At 32.3% G+C, this 26381-nt stretch overlaps 2 protein-coding genes across 6 annotated transcripts; both read left to right on the top strand.

Moving 5' to 3' along the window:
- Nucleotides 1–486: 486 nt before the first annotated feature.
- LOC111712479 (uncharacterized) lies at nt 487–11298 on the top strand. Of its 5 annotated transcripts, XM_023487094.1 has the most exons (12): nt 487–589; nt 1484–1543; nt 2206–2313; nt 3071–3120; nt 3963–4024; nt 6281–6309; nt 6702–6785; nt 7246–7322; nt 7759–7828; nt 8011–8106; nt 10564–10634; nt 10997–11097. In XM_023487094.1, the coding sequence occupies exons 2-12, from the start codon at nt 1508–1510 to the stop codon at nt 11046–11048; spliced, it is 735 nt and encodes a 244-aa protein (XP_023342862.1). In that variant the 5' UTR covers nt 487–589; nt 1484–1507; the 3' UTR covers nt 11049–11097. The 5 variants fall into 5 exon arrangements, with proteins under 5 accessions (XP_023342862.1, XP_023342861.1, XP_023342860.1 ...); XM_023487093.1 differs by lacking the exon at nt 487–589 and having other exon boundaries at nt 1401–1543; XM_023487092.1 differs by lacking the exons at nt 487–589; nt 1484–1543 and having other exon boundaries at nt 1551–2313.
- Nucleotides 11299–15398: 4100 nt separating this feature from the next.
- Nucleotides 15399–26378, top strand: LOC111712471 (CD109 antigen). Its single transcript, XM_023487084.1, has 10 exons — nt 15399–15893; nt 16177–16212; nt 17780–17930; nt 18369–18497; nt 20137–20309; nt 20381–20470; nt 21108–21177; nt 21747–25847; nt 25906–26042; nt 26125–26378. The coding sequence occupies exons 1-10, from the start codon at nt 15883–15885 to the stop codon at nt 26360–26362; spliced, it is 5136 nt and encodes a 1711-aa protein (XP_023342852.1). The 5' UTR covers nt 15399–15882; the 3' UTR covers nt 26363–26378.
- Nucleotides 26379–26381: the final 3 nt, after the last annotated feature.

Raw genomic sequence — 26381 nt, 5'->3', positions numbered from 1 at the left:
TATAGGGCGCTTCGCGCCCATCTTCTAAATTAATTGTGAACATGTTCTCTTTGTGTACATCGTAAAACAAAACAAAAATAATTCGCGGATTTTCACAAAAAATTTCGTGGATTTTCAAAATTTTCAAAAATTTAATGAAGATCGAATTTTGATGGAGACAAATATTTGAAATTTTGATCATTCATAAACCTTCCCTGTGGTCACGTGATGTCCCACAAAAAATTTGGGCCCGATCGGTTCAGCCGTTTTGACGTTTATTGGATACAAACAAACAAACAGACAAACAGACAGACAGACAGACAAGCCAAATTTATATATAGATATTTAAATACACTTGATTTCAGACATTAATGAAATTTTAATCTATTTTTCAATATACAATACATAATATACAATATACAATATACAATATACAATATACAATATACAATATACAATATACAATATACAATATACAATATACAATATACAATATACAATTTACAATGTACAATATACAATATACAATATACAATTTACAATGTACAATACAAAATGTGCTTAAAAATTCAATTTTGAGATAATTTCCAGCAGAGAGAAATCTTTAAAGGTATGTAAGGTAGTTGAACTAAGTATGCAGTGTTGTGGAAAACTTCTTTCGGATTCATTTGAGACATATAAAACTTTTTAATTAGTTTTTTTTTAATTATTAAATAACGACGACATAACATGTAAAAAAGTTCTACAATAAACTACAGACAAAAATTAATCTTATCATCGAAAATAAGTAATCTTGTTCAATTATTAGTTTCTATTTTCACAAATTTTAAAGATTTTCGAAGATTTTCTAGAATTATTATTAAAAAGACAATATTTGAAGAATTTGAAGAAATCTGCGAATAAATTCAAAGAAGATAAGAAATTCAATATAATAATAAAAACGAAATAATCGATTCTAGCATTGATTTATTGACATATTTCTTTTGAGAAATATGTTCCTAACCTTCTAATTAGACTGTATAAGTTTTACTTTATTTTTCGTTGTCGTTATTTAATAATTAAGAAAAAAAAAATTCTGAAAACGTATCCACCCCCAAAGTAGGAGTTTTGCGCTCAATCTCATGATTGCAGATCTTTAAATAGTTTAATGTGTCTCAAATGAATCCGAAAGAAGTTTTCCACAAAACTGCTTACACAGTTCAACTATCTTAAATAGCCGGCCACTCCCTTTAAATAAACCAAAATTAAGTAAAAACAGAACTATTTTTCCGTGCGGAGATTGTATCCTGAAAAATGTATAAATTCAACCAATCAGAGTCGCATATATAAATCCAAGAAACGGGAGGGACTCTCTAAATTAAAAGAAACCTGTTAATGATTTTTCTCTACTATATCCAAGAAAGAACGGTTTAAGAAGAAAATCAAAAGTGTGTCCGTACTCAGATTAAGTAATCGGGACTAATGATATCTCATTCTAAAGTTTTCAGCTCAGGTTATTTTTTAGGATCAATATATATCACAAGAAAAAATGAGAATTCATTTCGGCCTTTTCTTCATTTCGCAGGCAAAAGTTTGATATATTTATTTGCCTGATTAAAATTTCTAACTCTGAACAAACCTTTAGGTCTGCAGTTATGTATATTAAACAAATTTTTTTGTTATGCAAAATTTCTAAAACTATAGCTTTCTTCTTTACTAAGTTTGAAACTTTAGCCCCCCCCCCCCCTACCAAACCCTAAGACGTATATTGGTAATACAGAAAAGCCCTATCTTGACAATTCAGGGGACAAAAGTTCTAAATCGTCTCTACATTTCGAACCTTACCTTCAGATTTGGCCACATTTGTAACAATTGACACTAACGGTTCCACTTTCTTGGGATAATCTAAATTGAAGCAACTGTTTTCATCATATTTAAAATGTTATCAGAACTTTGCTAGTCTTAAATAAAAATACTCCTCTTTTGTTTAGTTCATGAATTTTTACTTTTAATGCATACCAATCCATAAGAATAATGAACAATTAAAAACAAAACACAGATTCAAAATAAAAAAAAATGGCATGAATCACAAAAAAATGAACAGCTGAATTATTACAATCCAGCTCCGACCCTAAACTGAAAATGTAAATTTCTGAACGTGTAATTGTAATTACATCTAATTCTGAACATGTAAACCTGAACAGAATGACATTAACTACAGGAGTAAACTTAAACTTACCGTGTCAGTGTATGGGGGAGAAGGCTTCCTACACCTTCCAAGCTAGAAATGTTAGTTTATCGTTCTGGAACACGAATGCCATCACAAGCTCACGAAAGTTTAGATCTAATGTTGAGGTAAATTGATTTTTATGTCTATTAAAACAGCAACTCATTGTAAAAGATAAATTGAGAACAATGTATATCTAAATTGCATTTTACCAATCTTATTCACAAAACTAATGAATATAACGCGATAACACGAAACGAGATACTTTATTGAATAAAAGGAAAGAAATGGATATCAAACGGTTAAAACTTATATACAGCTGCACATCCTGGTCAAAACGATCAGCTCCACCTCCTCTCATGCAAGTTCGTACACGACTAACTCCTTCATCTTCCTTCCCTGTCCTTACGAGGAAACGGGGTATATATTTCCCCTTTCACCAAAATTATCACTTTTAGACACCTTTTAAATTATATCCATATATATATCCATATACATATACATATACATATACATATCCATATCCATAAACATATACAGATATGATTGGAAAAATTGTTGAGAACTTAACCTGCTTTTTTGTTATTGGAAGAAAGGGTGGTTCTTTGAAGGCCTCATAACCATCTTACACAAAAATATTGTGTTCATTTTTTTAATGAACACTTTTAAGCTTGATACTCATAATTCTGATCGCTTGATCTTGATATCCAAAGTGGACACTTTTATTTTAAGGATCAATGCTTAATCTCCTTATTTCAGTTATTCCTTGAGGGTAAAATTAGCATGCGAGATATCGAATAATGATTAAATTTATTTACAAATTTAACGAATCATCAAGACCAAGAGTTCTCAGCTCTTGAACAGCTAATATGTATATTTATGTAGGGCGCAGCTGCCCTCAGAACCGGATCACCCTATACTGCCTTCATATTCAAGTATTAATTTAAAATAACAGGGTCTTATCTTTATCATCTCTATATCTTTGGAACCTCGTGTGTAGTCTTTAGGGTTTTCAATCTCAATTCTGTTGCGCGAAATTGCGCTATACAGTTCTGGAATTAACTAAAACTTGCTTAAAAAAATATTTTCTTTTAAAAAAAACTCTAAGACTTCCTAATCTATGGCCGGTCCATCAAGTTTGAGGATAAAGTTATAAAATAAAAATTTAAACATCTTCATTAGTTTAAAAATATGTTACAAAATTAATTAAGTCTTTGCCACAAACTCAAATCCCTATATCTGTGCAACCTAATAGTGTAAACCTTTAATATTTTAAACTTAGGCTCTTCGACCTAGCAGACAGAAGTCATAGTTTGAGACATCTAAGGTCTATAACATTGGGTTGCAAAGATATAAGGATTAGAAAAGCACAGTTCGTGGCAAAGACTCAATTCCTTTGTAAGAAAGGTTTATGACCTGGATACAGATCCTTATTAAATATATTCAGTGTCAAAATGAAAAAAATCATAGGCAATAATTGCTTATTAAAATCATGACCTTAGCCAATCTTTAGTAATGAAGTTTTAAATTCATCCAACTAAGATTTTAAATTAAGAACAATATTTTCTGCTAGGGTAAATAGTATTAAAAGTGTATTGCTCTATCAATTTTAATAGTTTTTCCATTCTAAAAGTTCAGAACATTTTGTTTATAGATAATGGTAAGGAAGTATAAAAATTGTATATTCTACTTAATATTATGGTAAAAGAGTGTATCTAGTAATTGAATGTTTTTTTTTAAAAAAGTTAAACATTTTTGATGCAACAAATTGCTGAAGGGATGGAGGTGTATGTGAGATGGCTTATGTGGAAAAGAACACTCCTAGTTCTCCAAATCCAGGAACAATTAATGTAACTCTGTTTATCCATTGTCTGATGTATGAAAAAACCCACAATATTGGCTGCAGTTTTTATATTAATGATTTGAGAATTCTGAACATCTTTAATTTTTTAGGCTCAGTTGTGGTTAGAGGTAGATACTATAAGGGTAACTATCCCTTTGAGGGTTACTTTTAGCATGTACAATTTACAATAAACAACATCTAGCAAATAGCAATGAAGTCGAACTATGTTTTTTTTTTTTATTATTTATAAGCAAGTTTATTGTTTTGGAGTCGACATGTCTAGCGTATCCAAAGTGTCTAACCTTCATAAACAACCATTTACCCTTGTGTCAACCTTAGGGCTGGGTATTGTTCCTGGGGAACAATCATTCTTTCATGAGAGTGAACAGAATTATCTAGACCAATCCGATCATTTTGAAAAAAAGAAAAACACATAGAACAAGTTCTTAAAAATATTGGAATGATAATTGTTAAATAAACAAACGTCGAATGAACAGAAATTGCTTGAAAAGTATGTTAAAATGAGGAATGCTTTCTAAGTCGGGAACGCATTTTAAATTAGGAACATGTTCTGAATCATCTAGAAATAATAAAAACCTCCCTCCAGTTCCACTTCTCCCCCCCCCCTTTCTCCAATACAACCTGTTGCCTATTTTATTAATCTGTCCCTGCCATTTTTAAAAAAAATTCCAATGTTTTAATAATTTATTTTTTATAATTCTTGTAAAATAAATTGGTACCAGGCATAGTAAATAATTTCATATGTTAATCGTTTTCTCCTTTCTCCATCTTTGCGTCCGCAGTTTTCTTTTTCTTGCCTCCCTGTGCACCTCATATATGGCGCTGCTTTTGAAAGAAAGTTTATAACTTGCTGTATTTGCACCATTATGAGACAGATGTACCCCTATTCCGGATTACGGTTTATGTACGGAAATGATCCGGAATTTTTTCCATTTCCATTTTGGAAAAGGTTCCGGAAATCCGGAATTCCGGAACGATTTTTTTCCACTAAACCGGAAATTTCTGGAACGTTGTTCTGGAAAATTCCGGTTTACGGAACAATCGTTCCGGAAATTTTCGGGAAAAGGTTCCGGAAAAGATAAAAGATGTAAAAAGATAAAACCAGTAAGTAATACTATCTAAATGATAATAGAATGTGCGCCAGGTTTAGATGTCGTTAATGTAATACTAATACTGTGAATTATCATGAAATATAAATCCTGACTGCCTCAAAATGATTTCATCTACAGAAAACCGTGGAAAGGAAAAAGGAAAAAGCAATCCTTAAGTCTATTTGATGTTGTTACAAAGCAAATAGGTTAAATAGTAACTTACAACATCACTTTTAAATTTGTCTGTAAACAATACATAAAGTATATACAACTACTTAATTGCCGTGTATCATGTTCATTGAACTATTGGAAGGCATACTTTAAGTCTAAAAGTCGTCCTCCTATTCCAGAGTTTTCTGGTTCTCACTGTACAAAAATACTTTACTCGTCTGTTTGTTTGTCCGTTTGTATCCAATAAACGTCAAAACAGCTGAACCGATCAAGCCCAAAATTTGCGAGGCAACTCACATGGCCCAAGGGAAGGTTTAATGCTGGTTTAAACATTTGTGCCGGAAAAAATATTGAAATTTATTATTTCTTTAATTCACCAATTTAAAGCCTTATTTATATGGTTCACTTCATCCTAAACTGATCAAATACGGAGGGTAGAGGGGGGGGGTCTTTAAAAATAAAAACTAGTTTGTCAAAAAATATTGTGGGGGAAGTAAAAACTGTACATGTAAAATAGTCATGATGAACTATAGTAAAATATTTGTGAATACATATTTATAGAACTAAATGCGTATTTAATGTATGTCAACTAATAAGCTTTAACTTTTAATGTTTTAACATTACTTTCTATGTCTAACATTGTGTTAAATTTTCCGGTTCACAAAATGGAAACTGGAAATTTTACGGTTTACATTAATTAAACCAGAAAAATTTACGGTTTACGATAAGTAAACTGGAAAAATTTAAGGTTTACAAAATGGAAACTGGAAATTTTACGGTTTACGTTTCGTAAATCAGAAAAATTTACGGTTTACAAAATGGAAACTAAGATGGAACTATTTTAACAAAGAAGGAAACGTTCTAGAACGGAACAATTTAAAAAATGTCGGAACATGCCCAGCCCTAGTCAACCTTCCTTTTTCCATTTGCTGAGTATAACAAGCAGTACATTATTGCAATATTTTGCAGTGAAAGTGATGTTTCTAGTATTTGCTAAAGTAAGTAACAAGAGTGGTTGCAAAGGGGGTAGAGCCCCTTCCTATACTCCTCGGGGGGGGGGGGGGCATTTCTCCTTTCCTCTTTTCAAAAACTGCAAGACTGTACTTAAGGGAACCATTCTTAATGGACAGTTTCTATTTGTTTCTATGTTTATGTGTATCCATGCTAATTAAAAGCTTGATATTAATCGAAAGTTGTCTTTATTGTTTTAGTATAATTGCCTAATACTAAAAGTAAAATCATTCTGATGTATTTGCGTTTTATATGGGGAAATTGCAGGGCAGGGGGTGGTGTGTGTTGTTTGAGGCACTTCCCCCTTCACCCCCCCCCCCCCTCTAACATACACCCTTGCACACTAGTGTATAATGTAAATTGAAAATCTGTATACTAGGTTGGGAATAGACAAGTTGGACCTCGGACTGAATGCCCTTCTTCTCATCCATATCCCTTTAAAAATGGCACAAAGTGTTGTGAGGGAAGTTTAAGAAGTAGAATTTTCTAGATTAAATGTTTTACATCCATAACTAGTAAAACAAAGTAATCTGTACATAATGCTTGCAGACTGATAATTCATGAGAAATTCTGAGAATCTCTTCAATGCTTTGACTATTTGTCAGTTCCTCAAAAAATCCCTAAAATTAGCGACCAAGTCCTATAATAATTTTACAGGAATTTCTTGGAGAAAAAATTTTAGGAATTCCGCGAGGCTATGTCTTTCTTCAATAAACCATAAAATTAGGATTGAGAATTTCTCAGGAATTTCCTGAGAAATATTCGGACATTCCAGAGAAATTCTCAGGAACTATGGTACCCAAAAAATCTCTAAAATTGGGGACTAATTCAAGAGAATTTCCGAGGAAATTTTTCAAAGCAAGTCACCAAAACTGGAGAACTTTTGTTACGTGGGAAATATATTTCATAAAACTCATTTAAAGGGAAATCTCGAGGATCCCTTTATACTCGTATCTACAGGAACTAGAGGATTTCTTACAATCAACAGTACAACTTGTAGGTAACAGTTTTTGTAAACCCAGTTTACCAGTTTGGAAATCTAAACTAATATTAAAATATATGCTTTTACGGCTATAACATACCTTCCTTTTTATGTTTTATGTTTTATGTTCTATGTTTTGTAAATTTACTTACTTTATTATTGTAAATTTACTTACATCATTATTGTAAATTTACTTACTTCATTATTGTAAATTTACTTACTTCATAAATTTACTTACTTCAATATTGTAAATTTGCTTACTTCAATATCGTAAATTTACTTACTTCATTATTGTAAATTAACTTACTTCATTATTGTAAACTTACTTACTTCATTATTGTAAATTTACTTACTTCAATATTGTAAATTTACTTACTTCAATATTGTGTAAATTAAATTACTTCATTATTGTAAACTTACTTACTTCATTATTGTAAATGACTGTATCTTGAAGTTATCCCTCTGTGGACTGTGCTGACGGCTGGATTTGTCAGTTACATTCAAACATTGAAAACTCCCTCCAGGAAAAAGAGATAATATTCAATCTATTACAGTAGGAATACAAAATACAATGAAATAGGCGGACGACATTACAGCCATTTCAGAGTTTAAAAAATAAATAATTTTAAAACTTTTTATTGAATTTTGTCATGCAAATTAAATGGTGAAACTAAATGACGAGAATTGAATTGTATCCTTCATGAAGATGAACGCTGACATTACGCCTAATTCCTACACATCCTTCCTTGCAACTGGGAAGAATAAATGTCAAGAAATCTGTGAATCACGAGAGGAATGCCAGGTTCTACCCTTTTCTACTTCAAGAAAATGTCCCATGTTTTGTATGTATTTTCAGGGTGTACCAATAAACATGGGAATTGAATTGCGATTTCGAAATCGTCTTTTTTAAAAGTGCAATACTTACTGGGAAAGCTGTAATTAGCAAATAGGTTGTCAAGTACAATAGACGGCAACACAGAATGCGTACACTTTCAGTACAGCTGTTTAAACGTCATAAGTGTCAACTCAAATTTTCTGTCTGACAAAACTATAGATAAAAGTGATATTTTTAGACTAAAGTGCTAATCTTTTAGTAAAATTAGTGCAATTTTATATGTTCTTTATTTCTGTTTTTACATTTTTTCATTTAACGTTCCATAGACTAAATAACGGGGTTGAAACTGATACAGTACATAACCCTTTAACATTGTAATTCGAAAGTATAACGTTAAAACATATTTCAGAGATGTTTAATGATATCTTTGGAGAAGTGCTCTGGAACGATCTAATCGTGGAAAAACCCCCAGATCCGGGGGAAATACAGGCAACAAGAAACGGTAATTTTCTAATGAAATGTCGTCTTCTAAGGATATTTAATTTTTTTCTCAAATGTCGTATTTTACTATTTTTGGGAACACGTAAGAAATATATAAAATTTTTCTAAAGTGCTTTAATTATGAAATTATTGGAAAGTCTCTGTAGATATATATTATAAACATGGTGTCCCAAACAAAAATTTGGAGTAGGGGTATTGGGTACTGAGGCAACAATTTTGATTAAATGTTCACAAATATGGTAACATTAGAAATCTTGATATTTCAGCTATTTCCAGGCATTCTTTTTATATTACAATCACTTCTTTAATTATGGATCATGAGCCGATAAATTGATTTCCCAGATTTTTCAAATTTTGATTTTTTACATACATTCATTTGTTCATAAATAATAAAAAATTTCACAAATTTTCGTACATTTTATGTAAGTTATCTGTTGCAGCCAAAATTTTGGATCTGCAAAGTGTTTTGTGAGATAACATGTATATTATATTCAAATTTCGCAATATGGATGTCTGTATGATTTTTTTCAGACTATTTAGTTTACATAGATATACAGACAAAAAAATAAGCCACCAATCGACAGTAAAAATACTCTATCTAATTTTGAGTTGTAAATATTTTTTACGTTTTCCTACAAAGACGACATTTATCTCCACCGAATCTTGGAAATCATACCAACTAATTAGGGGACATGTCGTCTTTCTTTTTTCATTTGACACATATGACGTTGTGCGCAGTTGGTCGATTTTTCTGTTGCCATCTATTGTACTTGACAACCTATTTGGTAATTAGTAAGATTTCTGTCTGCTTTGTTTACAATTTTGGTTTGTTTAAGTTTTGACTGCATAGTGTTGTACTTAATAAAACAAAAAAAATACCGTACACAAACAGAGTAAAACTGCCTGTCTACAGACAATTACCGTTTACATACAATAAATTCTAGCAGACATAATAATATTGGATTTTAAAATTAGATACTACACTTTTTATTCATAACAATCGAGAAACCCTGTACCTTATCCACCAAAGATGTTCCTGCATGAAAGGGAGTACTCGCCAAAATTGAAAGGGGGTATAGGTTTACGGCGATAAATAATCGCTTTTGATCGCTACAAATCTTTCTTCTATCTGTTGCGTCTATAATTAGGAAATTGTTAAAAACGTCTCATACCGAAGAACATAGATTCCTTACAAATTCAGAAAATTGCAACATACGACTCGGATCGTAACAAAATCAATTTAATTCCAAACAAAGCATTTAGATATTACAACTTATAGTCATCGATTATTTTTCGACACCTTCGTATATAGTTAATATTTCATAATATGTTTTACTTTCTATGATCCATATTATGATTCTATGATCTGAGATATGATCTATGATCTATGATCTATGATTTTATGGTCTGAGAGTGACTTTTAAAAACATTCATTCCTATTTCGAGGATTTTGATAATGAAGACGACATTAAAAACGTTCATTCCTATTTCGAGGATTTTGATAATGAAGACGACATTTTCCATATTTTCCGGGAATGCGCCAGTCGTGAAAACAAGTTGTAAGCGAAATATTAATTTCAAAAAACACAAAATAAAAAATACTATGAAATATCAACTATATACAAATGCGTCGAAAAATAGTAGGTACTATAGGATTTAATATCTAAATTATTTGTTTGATATTAATTTGATTTTTTTCACGATGTTCCAACTTCCTCAATTTGTATGAACCTTTATTCTTCAGTATGAGACGTTTTTAACAATTTTCTCCACATAGACGCAACAGATAGAAGTAAGATTAGTAGCGATCAGAAGCGATTATTTATCGCCGCAAGCATATACCCCCTTTCATTTTCACGAACACTCCATTTAAGAGTAGAACTATCTGTCAAACAAACTACAGCAAATCCGTATTTTTATTAGGCATGGGTATGTGATACATACTGGTCGATTTGTTATTTGGTGAAAGGGGAGCCAATGATCAAAATGAAAAGGTATGTCTTTCATACAGTGGGATAAAAAGACAATTAGACTCAAGTTATTATTTTAAACAGTCTATCAAAAATGAAAGGGGCTGCAAAGCGTAATTTCATGCAAAGAGAAGGGTACCGTTGTAAATCAGGCATTGCCATCTTTGCACAAAGTGAATAAGTACTTTGTGGAACAAACAGAATAAAGACGACTAGTTGGGCCATACAGAATTATTTGGTTTATGTAGATCGTCAATCGGTCTAAATTACGATTTTCGGGACTAATCAGAAAATTTCAGAAGAAGGAATCCTTTTGAAAAATTGAAAAATTGAAAAAAACAAATTGAATTTGATTTCAAACAAATTTTAAACTTTATTATTTTCAGTGGCTTCACAGCTGGCTACAAATCTAGTTATATCAATGTTCCATTTGCCTGAGAATTTCTAATGTAAAGCATAGCAACACAATAAACCGCTAATTTCTTCATTTTTAAGTTAATACTATTTATTAATATTTAATTAATATTCTATTGAAAAATAATTGAACTTCATTGTAATCCGCAGCTCTCCTTTTAATTTACACATGTAAGCTGGATAAAATGCAAAGCTGAAATAGAATAGATTTAGAATTAGATTATTATATTGGCCCAATCATTGTAGCCTATTAGATTTCAATGTTTTGCTTAAAACATAGAATAAACAATTTTATTAATTATTGCCATATATTATATAATGTTCTTGTCTATTTATAATTTTGCTTTCTGCTTTCAACCATATCTAAATATCTTTTGGGTTCTAATAAAGCATTAAGATATACAAAACCAAAACTGCTGAGGGGTATCTATTATAGGAAAATCGTAGAGCTGATCAATTGTTGATCTTTTTTGTGGGGTAATTTATTCTGTATTGAATCCATTCATTACGCTTGATTGCGTATAAACTATATAAAAGAACACTCGTAGGATAAAATAATTTATCTTTTCATGTTCATATTTAAAATTAGAATTAGTCGAGATTATTACGATGTATGTTTCATAGAATCTAGATGAACTTGAAGAACTGATACAGAAGGGTTTACACGGGTGAACAGTCTTGCGCTGCAGTTGCGTTGTTTTGCACGAAATCAAATGGATTGTCAAGTACAATAGATAGCAACGTAGAATTTGTACACTCTCAGTACAGCTGTATTCTTACTCAGTTTTTCTGTCGGACAAAATCATTAATACTAATGATAATTTTAGAATAAAGTGCGTTTCTTACAGTGAAATAAGTGCAATTATATGTGTTCTTTATGTTCTGTTCTTAAACTTTTAAATTGAATCTTGGAAAACATGTCAACTATTGTGAGGAAATTTAGTTTTCCTTGTTATATTTGACACTTGTGACGTCGTGTATCATTAGTCCATTTCTCTGTTGCTACCTATTGTATTTGATAATCTATTTGCAAGAAATGAATTTTATCAGGAAATTAATTTTCTGCATCATTTTTGTATCAATACGAAACCAGTTTTGCACGAAATTGCGCATTCATTAAAAATAAATAAATTTTGTTGCACTTAATTTCGCATTCATGATTATTTTCATGAATTAGTTTCAGTAAACAAACAACTTCCATCTAACCCTGCTCGTCTCCAAGGTTAGACTGGATTGGACTGATGATGAGTGAATGTGATTATGAATAATTAATTCATGAGTAACTCATGGTAACTCAGTTACATACTTGAGATTATTGCCGGTAAACGGTGTACAGGTCGGTACGGTCCGCAAACCTAAAACCTGAGAATTGTGGACTCTGATTGGTTTAATTTTAAATTTATCATAGATAAATAAATAAACATAGATAGCTTATGTACGCAAAATCACCAAGAATTGTACAGTCCGCGAACTCATACTTCTGGGGGTCAAAGTGTACTTCAATGATAAGCGGGGTGGTTTGGTGTTTTAATGGATTTTATAATAGAGTGTAAAATAACTCCGGGAATGGAACTATTTGAACATCAATATTTCACTGAGCAATTTATCATATTGACGAGAACTGAAAAAGGACATGAGAAGGACTAAACTAACTTAAATTTCTCTCTATACAGAACTCATGTACACCACAAGTACTCAATGACATAAGCAAATCAAAAAAAAATCTGTTTGGTTTGGCAACTTTTTTTTGCAGAATCTTTCCTACTTTCTGAAAGGTTTTACATCAGTATGTTTAAGGATATCTACTCGATATAAAGCATTATTTATTAATACTTATTTTGACTCAAACTCCTAACTAAATAAATATAGAAAAAATATGCCGGTTTAAGAAACAAAACAAAAAGTTTTATCAAAAATTAAACTTTAAAAGTTTTATAGAAGTTTTTAAAAATATGCAAAAAAAATCATTTCTGACACCCCTAGGCTTAGTACGCCAATATAATTCACCAAAACCATAATGCAGTCCTTCAATTATCATACAGGGAAATTTTCATCTTTCTAAACATCCCAGGGAAAGATTTGACAGGTTCTTTCAAATATCATTTAATAAATACTAATGATTTCATGATTATACTCTCTCCAACCCAACTTATCACTCTAGGTTTTAAACAACTGTAATTTTCACCAATCGTTGCAATCATCAGATGGCTAGTAAATATTTGTAAAATGGAGAACACATTAAAAAATATTAATGAAAATACTCATGTTTTAAACCTAAAACAATTAACAAATTCAGAATAAATAAAGCTGTACAAATATAGGGTAAAAACAAACAAAAAATACTAAACTAATTCGTTAGTTTCAAGAAAACAAAATTACCGTATTTGCTTTGGTTTTATACTCGCCCCCGGGCCGACACGTAAACACTGTGGAATATAAAGACAAAGTTATTTGATGCGGCATTTTCTTCAAAGGAATTGAGTTATCACAAACTCAAATGTTCTAATCCCTATATGTTTGCAACCTGATGCTCTAATCCTTTGATAATTCAAACTTAGATTATTTGATCTAACAGAATACATAGTTTGAAAAGCTAAAGTCTACAACATGGGGTTGTACATATATAGGGATTAGAAAATCAGAGTTTGGCAAAGACTCAATTCCTTTAAATAGAAAACAACATTAAAAATGTAATATATTTGTTTTCTACGTACTTTCAAGTAAATATTTGTTTACTTTGTCATTACATTAATTAATTACAGGTCTAATGTCGTTTGTTTGTTAATCACTTTTGTATAAAATGGCAAAGTTAAAAGTTTGCCATTTAACTAGGTTTAGATTGATATAAAAATAGACGATATTCATATAAAATGAGATAATGTTGAAGGTGTATATACAAAAATTTATTTCTAAACGTATATGACATATTTTTGTCTTTACACCCCTGTCTTATCGCGATTAAATTAAAGAACAATAGAATTATTTTTAAATTTATTCATTCCTGATCACGAGCTTATAACCAGACAAAAGCAGTTACGATGCTATTTAGTTTGAACTACTGCCGTTTAAACTATAGCTTTTTGAATTATTGGTCGTTTAAACCATTGCACGTGGTACCACGTGTGTATAGTAGTTAAAACGATAACATTCTGTGGTCATTTGAACTTTTTTCATGTTTTTTTGAAGTATTAAAAAATTAATTCAGATGAGCAAAAGAATAGTTCAAATGAACTATTTTTATGTTCATTTGAACTACTAGCCGCACCGCTCGGCCCACTAGCCCGTCCTCGCCAGAGCACTTGGCCAGAAAATGTCTTACCCCATATATTGGATATTACTTCATGAATTTGATATTCATGGCCGCAGCGCTCGGCCCCCTAGCCTGTCATAGCTATCACAACATATCACTTGTCAATTAAAAAAATGTGGCCGCCTTGCTCGGCCCCCAAGCCTGTCCTAGGTGCAGCGCTCGGCCCAGAAAATATCATAACCTAATTTAACCCCGCACAACGACTATCTCTTTGTCAATTTGATAAATGTGGCCCCAGCGCTCGGCCTCCCATAGCCTGTCCTAGCCGCAGCGCTCGGCCCGGAAATTGTCTTTACTAAACCTGACCTCACATACCAGCTATCACTAGATTTTTCACTTTTGAACTATTTATATGTTTTTTAACTATTTTCTTTAAACAATTATTTTATTAATTTGAAGTTAAATTTTTTTGTTTTTCCACAGTATCACTTGAACTATTTGTTTTTGTTCATTTGACAGAACTACATACATTTTCGCTTCATTTGAACTATTTTCTTTGAACTATTGTTTGGTTTATTTGAACTACTATTTTGTTCATTTGAACTATCTTTTCTGCATGTGAAAATTTTGATTGATCATTAAAACTATTTTGTGATGATTGATGTTTTTTTTTCATGAAATATAAAAATTTTAAACTGCTTAAAATTTCGTCATTATCAGTTGTTAGAATGAATACCAGATAATACATATTTATATATTCTGAGGAATGAACAATAGTTCAAATGATCTATAGTTCAAACGGCAGTAGTTCAAATGATCTATAGTTCAAATGCGGATCCACCGAACCTTGCAGTTTAATATCTATTCTTATTTTTAATCAGAATACAAAAGGTGTGATCCATACAGTGTGCAAAAAGATTTTCAAATTGCTGTTAATTATTTAATTTAAGTTGTTTTCTGTGTTTCTATCAAAAACAAAGATTTGTGTTTAAAGAATTTTGTCAAATTAATGTTAACAATTATTTTAACCATATTCTGCAGTCTTGAAATATTTCAATGTAAATAAAACAGTTTATTTCTGAAGGATCGCAAATGATTTTCAAATATAACCCGAAATATTTTTAAAAATTTTTCAGATGACAAAATAAATCTACATCTAAACTAAAGATTTGAAATAAATGTTAAAGGGACTGTAAGCGGGATTTCAAGTGAACCTCCGGGCAAGGATGGCAATGCCTGATTAACAACGATACCTTTAAAGGCTTTCTCCAGTCAAGCATAAAAAAGATTTCCATGTTTTTGTTACGTTTCACTTTTCATTTTCATTTGCGGTTTTTCTAACTTGCATATTTCTTGCTTCTTAGAAGGAATGGAGAAATTATCAGAATTAAACACCTTTCGAGTAAGAAAAGCAAGAACATCTTCCACATTTTTTTACCAGATTTAGGTTTCCATGGATACTGTTGTAAATCGCCTTTTCATGGACAGTCTCTTCAAATTTCATGTACGGTCCCTTTAACCGACCATTCAAAGGTTAACATTTGATCAGCTGACGGAACAGTTAAAAATAGCTTTCATGTGGTTAAATGAATATAGGATCCCTTGAACATGAATGTGAGGTAAGCCAAAATGTATAAAATAAAATATATTTGGTTTTCCGTTACTACCATGATAACAAATCTGTTCAATATAGCATCCTAAACCTTTTAAACCTTGAATGGTTTCTGTCTAAAGGTTCAATATAGCATCCAAAACCTATTAAACCTTGAATGGTTTCTGTCTAAAGGTTCAATATAGCATCCTAAACCTTTTAAACCTTGAATGGTCTCTGTCTAATCATGTGAATCAACATGCCGCTTTGTAAATGTAGGGTCACTTGAAAGTCTCTTTTATATAATTTAGGTTTGTGATTCTATTGGTTTATTTGGTGAAGCTAAGGTAAAGAGTGGTTCATAATTAATAGTATTTGCTTCAGGAGCTTACCATGTTTTATATAAGAATTTGTTAGTGTTTAAAATATTTTGATTATAAATTCACAACATCTAATTAATTCTTAATAAATTCCCGAAAAACGAAATAAACATGCTATATATAGTTTAAACTATAAGAATCATTCAAAAAAAAAAATATAAATTGATCTATTGCAATATGTTTAAAATTTGCATGTTTAAGAATTACAATTTATTTTTCTGGAAAACATTTTTTTCTTTTCTCTTTTCTGTTGCTCTACAAAAAGAGGAGTTGGGATTTAAAAACATTTAGGATTCAACCCTTACGTGTAACTTACTTAAGTTTGACGTGACGATACGGTCGTATGCGAATATATCAATACTAATGCTTGTAGGGCGCTTTGCGCCCATCTTGTATTTTCAACTTTTAATTGTTGTTTTATCTTTGAGCATCATCTCTTTGTACAGTAAAATATTAATAAAAAAAATTTGCAGATTTCATAATATTTTTTCGAGCATTTTCAAAATTTTACAAAAAATAAAAAAATTTTAAACACAAATTTTTGTAATTTTGATTATTCATAAACCTTCCCTGGGGTCACGTGAGGTCCCACACAAAATTTGGGTCCGATGGGTTCAGATGTTTTGACGTTTATTGGATACGAACAATTAAACAAACACACAGACAAGCTAAACTTATATATAGATTTATAATGAAGAAGACTTTCTATTTCAATGTTGATTTCTTCAAGATTTTAAACAGCAGGGATACATAAAAACATGAAAACAAAGAGAAGCTGTCAATTAAAAAAGCTTCTCTTTAATTACTTGTAATTACTTGTGCTAGACATGGTAATTAATTAGAGTGCATTATTGCAAAGATTTTTTTAAGAATTAATTTGAGACCAAAATTTATACAGTAAAATAAAAAGGCTTGTATAGGAACAGGCCGAGAAAAGAAGTATTCTTATTATTGAAAATAAGCTATTATGAATTCTCAACGTTATTTCAAGTTTTCCCGCTTTAGGCGCTGTTATTAATTTCTTGTAATGTTTCAAGCTAAAAAGATAATATTAAAAGAAATCTGCTGATACTTTTTAGAGTAGATAATGATTACAAATTAAACTAATCGATTCTAGCATGGCTTTCATCAATATTTCTTATTGAGAAATATGTTCCTTTACATGTTATTCGTTTACTGTAAAGTTTAAATACCCCGGTTCTTTCAATGTATTCTTCAAAATGGACAATCTAGGAGAATTTTAAAGATGAAATTTCTGCTTTTCTTATAAACAGTCAAAACGTCTTAAATGAATCCTAAAATCCCAAACAAATTCTCTACAATACTGCACTGTAAGCTCCACCACCATGATTGAAATGTGTCTGGCCAGTTAGTTCTTTTAAGTAATGTTCCATTTGAACATCTATCGTAAATCTATCTATCTATCAATTAAAGATTTAATTAATTCGGAAATTTTTAGTATTTGAAATATTTAAAAAAAAAACCTTATGCATTGTGTTAATCTAATCTAATTTGAATCCAATACTTTGCTAAGTTTGGGTCAAAGGAAGGTTGTGGGAGACATCAAAGAACAGAGGATAAGTTTAACTGCTGGAGTAGATGAAAGGGAGGAGAGGGTGTTCAGACGACCTCCAACTTATCTAATAATAGCGAGCAGGGTGGTTCGGCCTAACACCATATACCAGGTAAAAATATGGTATTCAGACGACCTCAAACATACATAATACTAGCAAGCAGGGTTGTCCGACCTAACACCATTTACCAGGTAAGGATTTAGTGTTCACACGACCTCCAACCTATCTAATAATAGCTGGCAGGGTGGTTAGACCTAACACCATTTACCAGGTAAGGATATGGTGTTCACACGACCTCCAACCTATCTAATAATAGCTAGCGGAGGGGTTTGACCTAACACCATTTACCAGGTAAGGATATGGTGTTCAAGACGACCTCCAACATATTTAGTAATAGTTGGCAGGGTGGTTTAAGACCTAACATGTTCAAATATCAGATATGGATATGTTGTTCAAGACGACCTCCAACCTATCTTATTCGTGGAGGCCTGGTGGTAGGGTCTAACACCAAATACCAAATTTAATTTTTTTAATTAATCTTTTAACTAGGTGATTGTAAGTCTTCTAGAAGAGTCCCCTCCTGCCCGCGTTCACGCTGCTCTCACCAGGGACGAAGTTGAGGTGTTTGGAGATCATGTAAACCTACAACCTTTGGAATCTAAACCAATCCTTCTCCAGGTAGTCAGTATAACACAGTCTTATCCAAACTTACTCCAGGTAGTCCGTATTTTGATATCCTCTTCATGACCAATATAAAACTTCTTTCTCTGCTTCTTTATTTGATGGTAATAATTATAGAACAGATGATCGGGGTTTAACTGAAAAAAAATATTATAGGCAATAATATGGATAACATTAAGGGATACAAATTTAGTCTGAATTCCCTTTTAATACTTACATGCGTGTCATCTTTTAAGAGAAGAAACCAAAATATTTCTACATCAGTGTCCAGGTAGTCAGTATACCACAGTTTTATCCAATCTTACTCCAGGTAGTCAGTATACCACAGTTTTATCCAATCTTACTCCATGTAGTTAGTATCCACAGTTTTATCCAATCTTACTCCAGGTAGTCAGTATCCACAGTTTTATCCAATCTTACTCCAGGTAGTCAGTATACCACAGTTTTATCCAATCTTACTCCAGGTAGTCAGTATACCACATTTTTATCCAATCTTATTCCAGGTAGTCAGTATACCACAGTTTTATCCAAATTTTCTCCAGGTAGTCAGTATACCACAGTTTTATCCAAATCTTCTCCAGGTAGTCAGTTTACCACAGTTTTATCCAATCTTACTCCAGGTAGTTAGTTTACCACAGTTTTAGCAAAATCTTACTCCAGGTAGTCAGTATAATACAGTTTTATCCAATCTTACTCTAGTTAGTCAGTAATCTACAGTTTTATCCAAATCTTACTCTAGGTAGTCAGTATACCACAGTTTTATACAATCTTACTCCAGGTAGTCTGTATACCACAGTTTTATTCAATTTTACTCCAGGTAGTCAGTATTCCACAGTTTTATACAATCTTACTCCAGGTAGTCAGTATACCACAGTTGTATTCAATTTTACTGCAGGTAGTCAGTATACCACAGTTTTTTACAATCTTACTCCAGGTATTCAATATACCACAGTTTTATTCAATTTTTATCTCCAGGTAGTCAGTATACCACAGTTTTATCCACGTCTTACTCCAGGTAGTCAGTATTAAACAGTTTTATCCAAATCATGTCCAGGTAGTCAGTATACCACAGTTTTATCCAATCTTATTCCAGGTAGTCAGTATACCACAGCTTTATCCAATCTTACTCCAGGTAGTCAGTATACAACAGTTTTATCCAAATCTTCTCCAGGTAGTCAGTATACCACAGTTTTATCCAAATCTTCTCTAGGTAGTCAGTTAACCACAGTTTTATCCAATTTTACTCCAGGTAGTCAGTATACCACAGTTTTATCCAAATCTTACTCCAGGAAGCCGGTATACCACAGTTTTATCCAATTTTGCTCCAGGTAGTCAGTTTACCACAGTTTTATCCAATTTTTCTCCAGGTAGTTTGCATACGACAATTTTATACAATCATTTTTTAGTCCTTAGTCTTCAGTCTAAAGATTTGACATAGCCATTAACAAATTATAGATTTTGCAGGTTTTACAAGTTTTAAAATTATGAAAAAATTGCTCGAAGTTATAAAAAAAAATCTGATGCCAATTTTTTAATTGTTAATTGTAATTTTTTTATTTAGGAAAATATAAAAATAATATAAAATCTAAACATAATTTTATTTTTCGAATAGTGACGTAGCTCTATTGGTTTTCAGGTTCCCCCGGGTAACAATATAGACTCTGTTTACCGCCTACGGATAGAAGGATCAGTTTTAGGAGGAGGAGCAGTTGTATTTGAGAATGAAACTATTCTAGAGTTCTCCAGACAATTTCTTGCCATATCCATTTACACTAACCAAGCAGTCTACAATGGGGGGCAGGACGTCAGGTCAGTTTTTCGTTTATTTTTTCAAAATTAGGTTTTATTGAAAACAGACAGAACAAAGAGAATATTTTTAGAATAAGAGCTGTGATGTTAGATACTGGAATTCAACCCTACACAGATATTGCTGATCTTTTTATTATAGATCCTGACGGATTTGTGATCAGGTAATATTCTTTATATTTGAGCTTGGTTGCCAAACATACCTACGGTAGATTTAAATACAATTATCCGTTGTTGGCATCTATAGTACCAGAGCTGGGAACTTTTGAATAGTGGATATGGGGATTAATGCTTGATCTCCTCTTTTTCTTAATCTTCTGATTAAATCTGGTCTTCTATATATATATTTTGCTTGTCTGTCCGTTTGTAAAAATTGAGGAACCATGAGTACTAGATTAAGTTGTATCTTGTAAGACAGTATAAAAGAGAAGATACTTGTATAGATAGAGCCAGAATTAAAAGTTAAAATAAAAGATGTGTCAAAAGCCTAGTTGGTAATATTTAATTAGCAAGAAAAACATGTTGTTGAATACCTCTGAGCCTATTAGTAGGTTAATCAAAGGTTGTATAATAAGGTTGCTTACTCTCAATGCACTCCAATGTACGAAAAATGTTGTCTCCTAAGATTGATAAAAACCTAATATGACGTCACTCTCGCCTATATGTAAGGTTTTTATCTATATATCTTTGAAGACGATACTTTCCGTACATGGGAGCGCATAGTGAGTAAGCAACCTTATTATACAACCTTGAGTTGGTTTAAATTCAAATTGTTTTTTAAATAAAGATTAAAACATTTAGAAAGTGGAATTCTAAACAAATAAACAATGGGATTCTGTCAGGAGTCTTCTGGTTACCTGAGTTCCCAAAGGTACCTTAGAATAACCTACACTCACAATTAACATGGATATCTCTATATAAAAGGGACTGTAAGCGTAATTTCAATTTACCCTCCAAACAAAGATGACAATGCTCGATTCACAACAGTACCCTTAAAAAGTTTGTCTGATCAAGTATTTTATTAGATTTTGAAAATTGATAATTTCCAATAGCTGGTTCTCTTTAAGTGACTTGGGCTTCTTTACTACAGGAAAGTTTTAAGAATAGAACACTTTAAAATCTTAAAAAGACAATATCTTCCACATTATTGAACAGATACAGGCTTCAATTAGTCATTGCCATCTTTGAAATTACGCCTATATAGCCCCTTATAGTAGTAACTTTGTTAGTCTGTGTGTAAGTCTGATAATAACTCATAAACCACTTAACAGATTTGCATAAAATTTTGATAAGGGAATTTTATAGAACCACAGGAAATTCAAAGTTAATTGAGTTGACTTTTTTAAATGAAGTTGAGATTCCAGGCAAAGCTGGGTTTCCAACATTGTATTCAATTGAAATTAGTTCTTCCCAACTCAAAATCAAATCTTAACTTTACAGGTTGGATTCTGGACAGTACGTGTTGAGACTCAGGGTCAGAGAGAGGATCTTCGTATTAAAGTTGAGAAATATTATCTTCCCAAGTTTGAAGTATATGTGCGGATGCCTCCGTTCATCCTAGAAACAGAGAATGTAATCTCTGTTAATGTTCTAGGTTTATACCTGTTTGAAAAGCTTGTAAAAGGTGATGTTCTGGTCAGATGGTATGCTAAGATTAGTGATGGATTCTACCCTTTATATCAGGATAGTGTTCAATACCGTTCACAGTATGCACATCATCAAAATAGATATAAGAACAGAAACATATCTGATGAACAAGTGTCTAATCTGACCCTGTCCGATCCTGAGAGGTATGGGACGTTGGATTCATCTTTTAGTCCAAACATTGAAGCTACTCCTGTTAATAAGTGGACTTATATTAGTTCGGAACAAAGATATTTCCATCAAAAAACCGATACGAATGAAGATTTTTACTTGCAAATTGCTGACATCAAGAGGCAAATGGGAAGTTTGACTAACATTCAAATAAGAGCAGAGGCATTTATCACAGAATACTATTACAACAGCACTCAAAGAGGATTTTGTGATTCAAAACTAATTAATCCAACCCTAACTTTAAAGTTTCTTGGCAGTGAACCAATGGTATTTAAACCTGGGATGTTATTTGAAGGAACAGTTTCAATAACCTATAGTGACTATGTTCCACTTTCTAAAGATGATTTGAAAGAATCTTCTCTTAATATAAATATAAGAGCTAAGAAGCAAGATGGAACTGTTGAAAACTTGCCCTCAATATTTATCCCCAAAAGTTTGACGAGTGATTTTAGTGCTTTTCAAGACATTGATTGGTTGACCCATTATGGTCAACTATTTGGCTCTAAGGCAGCAGAAGACACAGAAAAAAATATTAATCCAGCGGCATTCTTTACTGACGATGTAGACAAGAACACAGAGTTTATATTTTATGAAATCTATGCCAGAGAGAAATCATTTGAAGAGTTTCGAAACACTGGAGTTCATAGATTTAGATTTAAGGTGCCAAAGCTAACAGAAGAGCTTTATCTTAGTGCTACCTACAGTGATTCAATCAGCTCCAGGGATACATTTGCAGAGACTACAGTCTACGGGGCTTATGGGCCAAAAGACAAATTTATTCATGTGCGGTCCAGTACAAAGAACATTTCTGTTGGACACTATGTTGTTTTTCATGTACAAAGTAATTTTCCTTTGCCCAGCTTCGACTGGATTATTGTTTCTAAGAATATTCTTGTAGCATCTGGTAGAGAGTATGGATCTGACATACATCCAGCAGTAACTACGTTTAGTATAGTTGTATCTTCAGAGATGGCTCCTGGATTCCATATTATGGTTTATTCAGTTTTTAAACCAGATGATTACCTACTTTCAGACTCCGCATATTACCCTGTAAATACATTCAATAGACACAAGATTGAATTCAAACTTAATCAGGTGAAGGATCACTCAAAGAATACTGTAGAAGCTATATTTAGGGGAGATCCTGGTGCTGTGTTTATAACCTCAGTAACAAGAACTTTCTTTTATTCCTCCCAGGGAAAAAATTCAATCACTGAAACATCAATTTTGGAAAGTTTGCACACATTTGAACAGTCTCAACAGCACATTCATAAATTGTATACAACAGACAGAGATGCTTTATACCTTGACAAGGTTACATTTTACCCTTCTATGGACTATGGAGTGGATGCCAAAAGAACATTTGAGTCAAAGGACATGTTGGTTTTCACAGACTATGTATTTATAACCCAAACCCCATTAACAAGACAATGTAATATAAGTTTAGGTATGTTTCCATGCCTTCATAAAGGCTGCTATACTGAGGCTCAAATCTGCAATGGTCAAAAAGATTGTGAAGATGGATTGGATGAGAGCCAATGCAAAGAAGAATTTTTAGAACTTCAAAATGACAACCTGGGTTTTAAGCTTTCGCGCTTTAATAGGTTTACAGATTATTTTGAAAGTGGGGTTGACATATGGGGATGGTTTGACATAAATATGGATGAAGACAGAGAACAGTTCAACACTATTGAAGTGCCTTTAATCACTGATAGTTGGTTCTTTAGTGCATTCAGTATAAGTAAGACAAATGGAATTGGAATAATAGATCCACTTGAATATGACACTATTCGTCCAATACATTTTGTTTGTGAAGCTCCTTCCAAGGTTCATAGAGGGGAGTCAGTGGGCATCAGATGCATAGTAATGAATCGTTCACCTGAAGATTTGGAATGCTTGTTAACACTTAAGGGTTCTGATGACTATGAGTTTATTCATGTTGAAGAGTTTGGGTATGTGACAAGCTATTCCCCAAGAACAAGCAAAGGTGATCATCAACATCTTGTATATGTTCGAGGAGAAAATGAAGTGGATGTTCATTTTCCAATCAAGCCTGTTCTTTCCAGTGATCAAGGTTTTATTTCAGTTGATTTGAGTATCTCAACTCAAATAATGTCCTTAAGTCAAATTGTTTCTATTGAGATAATACCTGAGGGCAGTATAGTACACAGGCATACGTCTGTACTTCTTGATTTAAAGAGTCGAGCATTTGAGCTTGAGTTCATGAATATAATAGTAGATGAATCACCTATTATACCTTATGAAATATATAGACGTTATATATTTGGAAGTCCATATGGAAAGTTTTCATTAAGCGGTGATGTAATCGGTCCAACATTTATTGATGGGAACCCTATCTCTCTTGAGTCTATGTTTCCAGATGGGAATGGGAGGTTTGGGAAAGGAACAGAATATCATACATTCAACCTTGCTTCAAATGCTTGGCAACTTCACTATTTCAGGCTTACCAATCAACTACAGTCAAATTGGGAGTTGACAAAAAGTGTATTTGAACAAATGAATGTTGAATATGCAGCAGTAATGAGACGTTACAGCTCTCAGGGCTGGGTTTCAAACTGGGATGCTGCCAAACCATCAGTTTGGTTAACTGCATGGAGCATTAGAATATTTGAAACCATCTCATTCCAAGATTGGGAAGATTATATTTATGTAGATCCTGAAATTTTCCAATCCTCAGTTCTGTGGTTGATAAATTATCAAAATAAAAATGGAGCCTTTTTTGAAACTGAATTTTATACAAACCCTTTACATAAAGCTATGGCCTGTAAAATAGGACAAGGAAATAAAACTATAGCACTAACATCTCATGTTCTAATATCTCTTCAAGTTACTGCAGATAAAATACAAGGAGAAACAAAAAAATATGTTGCACATGCAAGAAAAAGAGCCGTTCACTATTTAGAAAAAAATTTGCCAATGATTGAGGATCCTTATGACCTGGCCATAACTGCCTATGCTCTAGCACTCTCTCGAAGTGCTGAAGCAGATGCTGCATATGGAAAACTAATGAAAATGAAACGGATTGAGAGTGGAAAGGTTTATTGGAGTCCAACTAAAATTGAAACACACAGAGTCAGATATGAGTTTAACAGACCATTTCTAGAGGCTAAATCAAAACAACCCAATGATGCTCTTGCAGTAGAAGCTACTGGTTATGCTCTGCTTACTTTATTCTTGGTTGAAGGAGGTGGTGTTACAATTTTACAGGATCAGATAGTTGAATGGCTCAATACCATGAGACTAGGTGTTGGGGGCTTCATAGCAACCGTAGACACTATTATTGCTTTGGAAGCATTGGTAACATACAGTTATAACTCAAGAATTAAGGACTTAACTGATCTTAATATTAAGATTGATATTCCAGACTCCAATATTACCCATTTTATCAAAATAAATGGTGATGAAGTATCTAGGCTTCAAACATTTGATATTCCTAATGTTTGGGGGCATATAAATATGTATGCTACAGGGGCTGGTCAAGCACTTGCCCAAATGGATATAAACTATGGAATTGATTACGAACCGTTCAAGGATACTCCTCCAGAAGATTGTTTCAAATTGTCCATATATGAGAGCTTTAGAGGAAGAAATAAATCTGAAATTGATGTTCGCAGTTGCTTCAGCTGGACATGTACTAATGAAAGTGAGAACTCTGGAATGGCAATGTTAGTTGTAGATATTCCAACAGGATATATAATGCTGCAGGTAAATATATCCTGCAAAGAATTCTAACTATGGATAATTAATTTTTCTAACTATTCAGCCTGATGCAAACAAATTAGTGCGATCTGGTATAATTCCAACTCTGAAGGATGCAGATGTGGAAAAACCTGGAAAGACTATTTGGTACTTTGAGTATATTACTGCAAGTTCTCAGTGTTTTACCCATTCTATTAGACGGTAATAACATGCAAAAAAAAAAATAATAAAATTGATAAACTAAAAGAAAATAATAATTCATATGATTAAACTTTAATTTTAGATATTTCCCCGTGGCAAATCTTACAAGGACAAGACAAGCAGTCATAATTGAGCCACTGAGACCAGAAAAATTTCATGTTACAACATTTAATGCCACATCTTTGTACATTTTAAGCATCTGTGAGGTTTGTGGATCATATCAGTGTCCATATTGTCCATTTTATTCCTCATCTAATCCGTTAATTCTTCATCCCATCATATCTTTCATTACTTGCATATTTTCTCTACTTAAAATATAGTTGATTTAAACCTGAATTT

The sequence above is a fragment of the Eurytemora carolleeae genome, unplaced genomic scaffold (genome assembly GCF_000591075.1).
Source record: "Eurytemora carolleeae unplaced genomic scaffold, Eaff_2.0 scaffold1150, whole genome shotgun sequence".
NCBI lineage: Eukaryota > Metazoa > Arthropoda > Copepoda > Calanoida > Temoridae > Eurytemora > Eurytemora carolleeae.
Note: the sequence above shows the minus strand (reverse complement) of the source record. Positions and strands in the feature narration are given on the sequence as shown.

What these genes read in the sequence shown, in the direction of transcription:
- LOC111712479 (XM_023487092.1), top strand. Translation starts at nt 2,164, where the DNA reads ATGACATTAACTACAGGAGTAAACTTAAACTTACCGTGTCAGTGTATG. An exon ending in TGTTTCTAGTATTTGCTAAA is followed by an intron (nt 6,310 to 6,701) that starts GTAAGTAACAAG and finishes TCTGTATACTAG; the next exon opens with GTTGGGAATAGACAAGTTGG. An exon ending in ATCAACAGTACAACTTGTAG is followed by an intron (nt 7,323 to 7,758) that starts GTAACAGTTTTT and finishes TGTATCTTGAAG; the next exon opens with TTATCCCTCTGTGGACTGTG.
- LOC111712471 (XM_023487084.1), top strand. An exon ending in CCTGACGGATTTGTGATCAG is followed by an intron (nt 20,471 to 21,107) that starts GTAATATTCTTT and finishes TAAAACATTTAG; the next exon opens with AAAGTGGAATTCTAAACAAA. An exon ending in GGTTACCTGAGTTCCCAAAG is followed by an intron (nt 21,178 to 21,746) that starts GTACCTTAGAAT and finishes TTAACTTTACAG; the next exon opens with GTTGGATTCTGGACAGTACG.